At 46.4% G+C, this 10,823-nt stretch overlaps 1 protein-coding gene across 1 annotated transcript; it reads right to left on the bottom strand.

Moving 5' to 3' along the window:
• Nucleotides 1-7,762: 7,762 nt before the first annotated feature.
• On the bottom strand, nt 7,763-9,719 carry LOC145653795 (zona pellucida sperm-binding protein 3-like). Its single transcript, XM_081708039.1, has 8 exons — nt 9,144-9,719; nt 8,954-9,072; nt 8,769-8,872; nt 8,518-8,695; nt 8,321-8,438; nt 8,153-8,238; nt 7,984-8,075; nt 7,763-7,850 (listed from the first exon to the last, which is right to left on the bottom strand). Exons 1-8 carry the CDS (start codon nt 9,711-9,713, stop codon nt 7,798-7,800), a joined length of 1,320 nt encoding a protein of 439 aa, XP_081564165.1. The 5' UTR covers nt 9,714-9,719; the 3' UTR covers nt 7,763-7,797.
• Nucleotides 9,720-10,823: the final 1,104 nt, after the last annotated feature.

Below are 10,823 nucleotides of genomic sequence, written 5' to 3' on the forward strand. Positions count from 1 at the left end.
AGGGAGCACAGCAGTGGAGTAACATGCGTGAACTTGGGAAGATTGAAGAGCAGTCGTGCTGTTGCATTCTGGACAATTTGTAAAGGTTTGATGGCTCTTAGAGGAAGACCACTAAGTAGTGAGTTGCAGTAGTCTAGTTTTGAGATCACAAGAGACTGCACAAGCACCTGCGTAGCTTCCTGCGAGAGAAAGGGTCGAATCCTTTGTATGTTACAAAGGAGGAATTTGCAAGACCGGGTTAGATTAGAAACATGCGTTGAGAACGACAACTGGTTGTCCAAAGTTACACCCAGGCTACGGGCAGCTTCGAATGGTGATCTCAGGGAGTTCTCAAAGGAAACAGTGAGGTCATGGTAAGGGTTGGGAGTACCTGGGATGAACAGAAGCTCGGTTTTACTGGGGTTGAGCTTCAAGTGGTCGGCTGTCATCCATGACTGTTACGAACCCCAGGAACAACCATCAGCCCAGCACAGTCATGCCCATTCGCACCCACCCTTGATCTGACTCACCGGAATTCTAGCACACACCCGATTCCCATTCCCCTCATTACCATCCCCTTTATAAGCTTCCCTTGCCCGTGCACACGTTGCGAAGGCTTGTTCCCATGTGGCGTACCGAGCGTTTCCTCATCCTGTGTGATTTCCTGGTTACTGACTCCTGCTTGCCTTCTAGACTTCGTCTCCTGCCTGACCGTCGGACAGCTCCTGAACACTACCCTGTGCATTGACCTCGGAACGACCTGACTGCGCTTACCCGTGTTACTAAACATATCTGTTTGATTGCAAGAATAAACCTCTGCAACTGGATCCACTTCAACGTGTGTGCAGTCGTTACAGAATACTTCGCCATTATCATGGATCCAGCGGAGGTACAAAACAGACTGGTCCAGCATGAGCTTTCCATGGCCGAGCTACGCCAAACCGTTCAGAGACTTTCCACAGGTCGTACTTACCGTGACTTCGGTGACTCCTTCGCTGTCCACCGCAGTTACTCATTGCATTCCCGTGGCCGTCCCAGAACGATTCGATGTCTCTCCAGATCGATGCAAGAACTTTCTGATGCAGTGTTCCATGTATTTCTCCCATTATTCCAGGCAGTTGATCACCGACAAGGACCGTGTACAGTTTGTGCTATCGCTGCTAACTGGTGAGGCAGGGGCTTGGGGAACCGCCCTCTGGGATAGCCAGGGCCCTATGTTACAGTCTGAAATGGAATTCCACAAACTTTTCAAGGCTGTGTTCGCTCGTCCTGCGAGAGGTCAGGATCCCGGAACTATTTTATGCGAGATACGTGAAGGGAGGCACACGGCAGCTGACTACGCCCGGGAATTCCGTACGGTCGCCGCCGGCAGTGGCTGGAGCGAGACGGCGTTGAAAACCGTCTTTCGGGACTCCAGACGGAACTCGCATGCCGAGGGGAGTCGACTACACTGACTAGAAAGACAAGGCACCCCACCTCGACTGCGCCCTTGTGCCTTCTACTCCAAGAAACTACAGCCCGCCGAGAGGAACTATGATGTAGGGAACCAGGAATTTCTCGCGGTCAAACTTGCACTTGAGCAATGGAGACACTGGTTAGAAGGGGCTGAACATCCCTTCTTGGTATACACGGACCATCGGAACCTGGAGTAACTACAGTCCGCTCGACGACTCAGCCCAAGGCAAGCTAGGTGGCCATTGTTCTTCTCCAGGTTTAACTTCACTGTGTCTTCTAGACCTGGTTCCAAGAATCAAAAGGCAGATTCCATGTCGCGCATCCATGATAAGGGGGCGACCAACCCAACTCCAGAGACCATCTTACCTAGTAGTTGCTTCCTAGCTCCCATACGGTGGGGCTTCCAGGATGACCTGGAGAATGCATTAAAGGATAACCCTAGTCCAGAGGAATGCCCCCCACGGAGGCAATATGTTCCAGCTTCCCTCAGAGGAACATTGCTAGAATGGGCTCATACGACCTTATGTAACGGACATCCTGGTATCACTCGCACCACACGCATGTTGTCCCGTACGTTTTGGTAACCCTTCCTTCATGACGATGCATGAGACTACATAATGTCTTGTGTAGTCTCTGCTCAGTCTCGCACCCCTCGCTCTCTCCCTTCTGGGAAGTTACAGCCCCTGCCTGTGCCACATCGCCCTTGGACACACATCGCTCACAGACTTACCGGCCTCTGAGGGGAACACTGTTATATTGGTAGTAGTGGACAGGTTTTCGAAGATGTTCCGCCTCATTCCTTTTACTCACTTACCTACAGCCTGGGAAACAGCAGAAGCCATGTTCTCTTTTGTGTTTCGCATATTTGGTCTACCAGAGGAGATCGTGTCCGATCGTGGTTCGCAATTCACGTCGCAGGGCTGGAAGCGGTTTTGTAGGAAGGTAGCCATAACTACGAATCTCTCCTCTGGCCACCATCCCCAGTCCAACGGGGAGGTCGAACGCGTTAATCAAGAGGTTGGAAGGTTCCTCCGTCAGTACTGTACGTCACAATCTGACTGGCACAAATTCCTCCCTTGGACGGAATACGCCCGCAATTCACTCACGCACTCCTCCACTCAGCTCGCCCCGTTTCAATGCATCTACGGTTATCAACCGGCCCTCTTCCCATGGGATGACTCCCCCATGGACATACAAGCATTGGACCAGTGGTTTCAGCAGAGCTCCTGGACATGGGAGGTCACCCACGTCCACTTGCAGAGGGCTTTGCGCACCCAGCAAATGTTTGGCAATCGTCACCGTAACCCCAACCTACAACTGCATCCTGGTCAGAGGGTCTGGGTCTCGACACTCCACATTAGATTTGGACTACACAGCAAGAAACTAAGTCACCGGTACATCAGTCCATTCAAGGTACTTCAACAGGTCAAGCCCGTGTCCTACAAGCTACAGCTTCCCCCCAGGTATAGAATGAATCCCACCTTCCATGTGTCTCTGTTAAAACCTGTGCACTATAGTCCTTTGTCTGCTGCCACAACACCCATCAACCCTCCTGCCCCCGTCGAGATCGACGGTGAGCCGGCCTATGCCATCTGTGCGTTGTGGGATTCCCGGAGACGTAACGGAACCCTTCAGTACCTCGTCGATTGGGAGGGCTATGGCCCTGAGGAGCAATCGTGGGTCCCCAGGGCAGATGTTCCGGACCCCTCTGTGCTTGCGGACTTCCATGCTGCTCACCCTGATCGTCCGGGCCCTCAGGGCCCGGGTAGGCCTAGGACTACCCGTCCTCGGGCATCGGGTGCCGGCCGTCAGATGGGGGGTATTGTTACGAACCCCCGGAACAACCATCAGCCCTGCACAGTCATGCCCATTCGCACCCACCCTTCATCTGACTCACCGGAATTCTAGCACACACCTGATTCCCATTCCCTTCATTACCATCCCCATTATAAGCTTCCCTTGCCCGTATTGTTCCCGTGTGGCGTACCGAGCGTTTCCTCATCCTGTGTGCTTTCCTGCTTACTGACTCCTGCTTGCCTTCTAGACTTCAACTCCTGCCTGACCCTCGGACACCTCCTGAACACTACCCTGTGCATCAACCTCGGACCGACCTGACAACGCTTACCAGTCTTAATAAACGTATCTGTTTGATTGCAAGAATAAACCTCTGCAACTGGATCCACTTCAATGTTTGTGCAATCGTTACAATGACGCAATGTCAGTCAAACATGCTGAGATGTGTCTGTAGACCTGTGTGCCAGAGGGTGGAAAAGAAAGTAATAATTGAGTAGGAGAAACCATGAGAAGATTTTACATCCCCTAGAGAATGAGTATACAAAGAGAAGAGAAGGGGGCCTAAAACTGAGCCTTGTGGAGCACCAGGGGAGAGTCTACATGGTTTGGATGTGGATCCTCTCCATGTCACCTGATAGGACCGTCCCTCCGGATAGGACTGAAACCATCTTCAAACAGAGCCAGTAACACCAAGCCTGGAGAGAACAGAGAGAAGCATGTTGTGGTTCACTGTGTCAAAGGCTGCTGAAAGGTCTAGAAGAATCAAACCAGATGACAGTTTGGCAGCTTCAGAAGCATGAAGTTTCTCACTCACTGCTATGAGGGCCGTTTCTGTAGAATGTGCCGGTTTGTAGCCAGACTGATTGGGATCATGCAGCTGGTTCTGGGTGAGAAAAAGAGACAATTGGTTATAAACTGCTCATTCAAGGGTTTTTGAGAGGAAAGAGAGAAGTGATACCGGTCTGTAGTTGGTAACGCTGTAGCTGTCAAGTGAGGCCTTCTTGGGGACTGGAACCACCCTGCCGGTTTTGAACGCAGTAGGCACGTGTCCAGAAGATAAGGAGTTGTTGATGATGACAGAGATGAAAGGAAGCAGATCTCTTGTGATTGTCTGGAACAGAGCGGAAGTAATTGGATCCAGCGGACACGTAGTCGGATTGCTGGAAGTCAGGAGCTGAAGAATTTCATCTGAGGACAGAGGAGAAAAAGAAGTCAGAGAGTGGGATGTTGGGGAATGCACATTGGTTGGAGGAGTGGGGACAGAGGAAAAGGACTGGTTTGCTGGTTTGCTGCAACCTTCTCCTCAAAGAAGGTGATAAAATCCTGTGGAGTAAGAGATGAGGAAGGACGGGGAGGGGGAGGATTAGGGGAATTGGGGAATTGACTCAGAAGGATGTCGAGCTCATCAATGAAGTGATCTAGGGAACCTGGAGGCCGGTGGATGACAATGATATACTATATGTATATGTTTATTTAGGATTATTTTGTCAGGTTTACCCCAGAGGTTTATGCAAAGTTCTTCAATAATTCTGATGAATGCTTCTGTTATTCTGTTTTGTGCCATGGTACGATGTGCTTGATATGTATGGTGTATCTCTCTGGCAGAAGGGTCCATGGTTGAGAGGTGATACAATTCTCTGAGTTGGGGCCTCTGAGGCTGCATTCATCCATCCTCCATCTATCCCCCATCCTGTCTCTCCTTCTCTGTCAGTAATCGCTGTCCCTAAGTCTGACTGCTCTCCTGTGTAGCTAGCCTGACTATTTGATCTGAAGCAAATTCACGTGTGCAAATAAACATAGAGAATCTGAAGATCAATGCAATCCCCTGACTCATCATTGCCAAATTTGTCTACAATTGTCTACAATTCTCTGGACACCACTGACTGGGAGAACATCTGCAGCATACTGCTGCATGCACTGAATGATCTGAGCTTCTTCACAAAGCAGAGTCTGCTCTGTCCTTCCCTGTAGACTGCCTCAGTGTCACACAGTCCAGGCCATGTCCTGGGTTGTTCTGTCAGTTAATTGTTCCACAGCCCACTACTCCAACTGCTACCTGTCAGGGACACACAACAGCAGAGTCTTCAGAATGTATCTGTATGTGCCACTTCTATGGGTTGTACTAGAAGTCAGATGTGTACACTGTGAACAGCGCAGTCTGCACAAACTGTGGTCTGGATGTCTGGTTGTCAGTGATCCTAGTGACAATGGTGGGGTCTATCTCTATGTCCCTTAACTTTTCACCAAGTGGAGGGCAGTGAATTCTGTTAACACTCCCCTCAGTTCCATGCAAATGATGACAGGTCCGACATTTATAGAACCTTTCTAATTGTGGAATTTGCACTGAAAATTCTAACTTCTATAACATTGTAGGAAGTATATATCATCTCTTCCTTCTTGCCTTGGGTTCTCATGGAATCTCCTGAGGATTAGACTGACAATGTGGGGCTCTTCTACACGATGATATGCTGTTCGTGAATTTTCCAATATAGCTGCCCAACAGTACATCTTAAAAAGCGGGATTAGGTTTTTACAAAGGTTACAGCACTTCATAATTTTGGCCTTTGATCAAATCCAAGTCCTCAGAAAACGTCCATCCGACTTGGTTTGTCTGAGCTTCACATTGCTCTTTCGGTTTTTGATTGAACTCTAACAGTAAGATCTACAGCTTCAGGAAATACACCACAATTCAATTATGTCTAATAGGAGAATTGGTAAGAAGTCTTATCTAAGTCTGCCTTTAAGGAATGTATTAAAACTTTCTTAATCCCAGGATTATGCACTGACATTTTTAACATGGTTATAAGGATTCCAGTACTGCATTAGGCTGTAAACCAAACTCCTAGCTATATTTATTGCAATCTTTCACTAGTGGCTGTTTGGATGCACAATTGGCTAAATTTTGGACAGTGCCAATGAACCACTGTTCAATGTTCCACGCTGAAGTCTTACACTGTACATTTGATAAAATAGTTTAAAATAGTATACAATGCAGTAGGTTAAATATTTCAGAATAATTTAGAATAGAAAATCTATTAGCCACAAATAAGGAAATGTCATTCTGGTGATATTTCAGTACAACTACAGACTCTGTCCAAATGTTTGAGCATGCAAAGATTCCACTTCAGTCCTTTTCCCATCCTGAACGCAAAATGCACTTGGCTGTTCTTATTCTTCAAAGCAAGCGATGAACTTTGGTTGTTTACATCTTTGCCAGCACCCGAGAAGTGGCCTATTTAATCAATTGAACGTACTTTACAACCTTTGGGCTTAATGCATTTGTTGACTGCAAAGTCTTTCACTAAAGAAAGTTCAGCCAGATTATGATTATTATCCCATCCTAATTTCATATGGCATAGATCCTGTGAAATCCTCTTTGCAGCTAAGATCATGCGAGGCATAATTTCTAATGGACCATAGACTAAATTGGCAAGCGAGATTAATCCCTTCTCTGGTTCTTTGAAACAGACCAGAAACAATCCCTCTTGCATTGAAATTGTATTTACAATATTTCCATACAAACATATACACTATAAGCAACATGAAATAACTGTCCATAGGTTTCTCTAAATAAGGTGACTGACAAAAAAACAAAACAAAAAAAAACAGCCCAAGTAGGAGGTTCTAATCCATACACCCACACAACTACCTCTGTAGAGCATGTTTTTGCTGGAAGTAAAGGGTCAGGATCTCCAAACTTGGTTTATTGTAGAGCACTCGTATTCCAGTCCTTTCCCAGTCTACACTACACAGTTGTTGGGACCCTGTCTGCTAAGTGACGAGACACAGAGACGAGTACTTTAATCAATAGCTGTTTTGAATACAGATGACATGGGGCTCAACATTTGCTCTGATAATGAGAGGACTACTGCCTAGTACACTGAGCTATGATGGGTGGAGATGCTGACTCACCAGCTAGACTTGTGTAAAGAGAGCTTGCTATGGCATTCATTTTATTTGGAGAAATTCTTCCAGATGTATACAAATTCTTCTTTAACCATGCATTTGAAATCTTTACTCAAAATCCTTCCAAAACTTGCTGTCTGCATTATGGAAATGGTTCCCAAATATTTGACTTCCTTCTTTACCAGTATGCCAGATGGTTCAATTTTGTGAAGCGTTTGAATAGCTCCCTAATCCACCATTTGATGTTAGAGCATCCTTAAAGAAGCTGGACTGCAATTTACTAACATGTCAACTTGATGTGGATTATAAATTAAACTGCCATTCTATATACATTTTTTAGATTCTCCCCTGGAGTAGTCAAGCTAGACATTTGCCCAAAACCTGAGCTTTAGCCATTCTAGTTCATCAGCCACACCCCCTGATGTCAAGGCAGTGTTCTCCCATTCTTGAGGCCAATATACACCTCAGTACCAAGTTAGGATTCTCAGGGCAGTTAAACCTTGCCTAGTCTGCCATTCTGCAGACAAAGCTCACAGCCAAGGAGAGCACCAAGAACAGCTCACAATGAAGTTAACCTAGACTGGGCTCATCACTACAATTGCACATCAACCCAGGAAACAAATTACAATTTATTTATTCATCATCAAGTCATTGGACCATCAGTCACTCCTTAACCATGATGGGACCAAGGGTTACGTCTCCTTCCAGCTGTGTACCTGCAAAAAGGGGAACATTTAGGCTGGGCTTAGAAATGCTGCATCACCTCTAATCAACCCCCCCACCACCACCACCCTGTCCAAGAAGAATCAGGAGTTTAAGCTAGGGCAAGGCACAACAACCTGCTCATACCTCTGTCCACAGACAAATCCCTTCCCTCCCAGAAGCCACAGGTTGTGTCACAACAGCCACACACCCGGTTGTCACCATATGCTGCAGTCCACCTGTGAAGTCAAAATATTCACGCTTACCAGTTTGGCCTCACCAGTGCCCTGCTAGTTTCAATGCCACAGCAATATACCTGTTGCCAGAGAAGGAACAAGCTTTGTGCTCAGCATCAGCAGGGAGAGACGCTGCAGTTGCCTTCATAAAGCATGTGAAGTAGATCTGTAGAGAAAATGGTTACATATCGAGTTCAGCCCGCCAGTCGTTCTAGTCACTGCCCTACCAAACAAACAAGGTCACCTACCAAGCCACTGTTGTCCTGCTGAAACTTGAATGCCTCCAGATGAAATCGCAGCCGGTCTGCTTCAGTTTGGGGCAGGAAGTGAGACTGGGAACCTGTGAGCTTAGCATCAATCAAGCACCTGCAATCATTTGTGCAGTCAGACCTCAGCTACTTCAGCACCAAAGCCACCTCACCAAGCCCACAAGGAAGCCACTCACCCATACTCCTCAATGAAGGCATATCTAGGGACTGCATTCACATCAGGGACCACAGTGGCCACACAGCTGTCCACATACACACGAAGGGGCACATGGTAGAACTGAATTACAGATGCCTCAACATTGATGACATCGTTCAGGAAGTACTGGTTGGAGACCCTTTCAGATTGCCAGTCATCTGGAGAAGAAACCTCATTACGTACAATTCAGTCAAAACTCATCTGTAGGTCTGGGATGGTCATGGTACAAACCTGCCATGAGCCTCAGGGAGAAGACAAGTTGTTCCTCAGCAACTTGGGTAGAAGCATATGGTATCCAAGCAGGCATCAGAGCATTGCTGCTTACGTTGTGCCGCCTGCAAAGCATTTGACGGCCATCAGTTTGAACACAGCCTTCCAAATAATACTGAACACCACCAATGGTAAAGGTCCAATACCTTGGATAATGACACTCAATATGGGTCACAGCACCAACAGTTCTCACAACAGGAGTGTGAGCAAGAGTCACTGGAACATAGCGGAGCAGGAAGACGTAGACCAGCTCATCCTGGGTCATCTGTTAAGAAAGAAGTGGCATCAGCTGCCTGCAGGTTTACAGCAGCACTAAGTCACTTCATAGAGACTCACAATTGTAGTACTGTTGCAGGCCTGCAGTGCCAATTGAAAGATGAGGACTTGAGCAGCACTGTCCTCCCCAGTGACAGCACATCCTCCCAAGGTGAGGTCAGCGGGATTTATCAGCTCACCAGTACCAAACAGGTCTCTCTTGACCTCCACGTATACCTCATTCTCACCACACTCTGCTGCTATACTCTCAGCAGCAGCAGGTTGGGGCATCTCAAACTGTACTGGGGGCTGTCTGGCTGGTAGCTGTGGTTCCTGAGGAAAGTGCCAAGTCACCTGCTTCACAGGACCCTGTAATTCTTGTTGGGACTGAAGATTGAAATGCTGCTGCACAGGTATCTGTACAGGATTCCTAGACTGCTGGCCAAGTGAGGCTTGGGCAGGTCCTGTGGGTTTAGAAGTATGGGACCCCTGAGAAGACACTCCAGTAACTGTTTGCTGTCCTGCTTGTACTGGATGTTTAAACTGAAGTCCTGATGGTACTTGGATTTTGTTCATTCCTTGCCATTGTGCTAGTGTTGAGCCAAAAGCAACCAGCAGAAGCAGCATAAATCCAACTTCACATAAAACCATTGTTATCCAAACAGCAGACCCCACAAACATACAAGTGCTTACAATTTCATTTATATATGCAATATTGTCCACTTTCAGCTCCACCTCCTGTTAATAAGCTTAATGTCACTCTGGACCTGTTGAGCGACTTATTACTCTGACTCACAGCTGACAGTAATCAACATTCTACTCCTCTTGATTCATTTAGACAATGGATCTAATTGACTAGATACATGAAAGGACCTAAGTGATGATGGAGTTTCAGACACAAGTTTAGTAATGGTGGACCATTTGGAAAAGAAAAAAAATGTATGTAATTTTGGTCACAAATTCACAATTTTCTATCATCAGGTAATACTACCCTACACCACTGTAACATATAACAAATCTTTACATTTACGGCATTTAGCAGACGCTGTTCTCCAGAGTGACTTATAATTATGACTCAGTACAACTTGAGCAATTGAGGGTTAAGGGCCTTGCTCAGGGGCCCAACACTGGCAATAGTAGGGATTGAACCAGCAACCATCCAGTTACAAGTCAAGTAGCTTAACCTGACCTCTGAGCTCGTCTTGGGTTGCTGTGCTATATTTTGTGTAAGTTACTTTGTCCATTCTCCAAATGCAGGACAATAAATATGGTTCTTTTGAAGCAGGGGCACTGTCCACATGCAATACAGAGAAAAATAAAGAGAAACTACTCGTTATTTGTTTTGTGATAAATTGTTTATTCAAATTCAATGAAATTTCCTATAAATTCGAGTATAGCCTGACATGGCCTTAATTTACCAAAGTTTAGCTCAACTAAAAGGGGACCCAAGGCAAATTTTAGTAGCACTGTTTGAGGCTGATTCAGACATGTAAACGCTTTGATAAAGTGACAGACTCAAAGTTCTTGTGAAATTTTGTGACACTTCTTGCAGTACCACAAGCCAGCTTTATGACACCAAAAGTAAACATGAGTAACAACTGAAGAAGGTGGGTGGGAGAAGATGGTTTTAAAGAAATGTGCATGTTTGAAGTCACAATTTCCATGTTTTGCAGATCAATCATGTAATTATGCTTGGTTGGGGAGATTTATGTGTCCTGAAAATGTATAAGAAACATCTCTTCATCTTTCCAAAAATGTAGT

The sequence above is a fragment of the Electrophorus electricus genome, chromosome 3 (genome assembly GCF_041902795.1).
Source record: "Electrophorus electricus isolate QZ-2024a chromosome 3, ASM4190279v1, whole genome shotgun sequence".
In the NCBI taxonomy this organism is placed as follows: Eukaryota; Metazoa; Chordata; class Actinopteri; order Gymnotiformes; family Gymnotidae; genus Electrophorus; species Electrophorus electricus.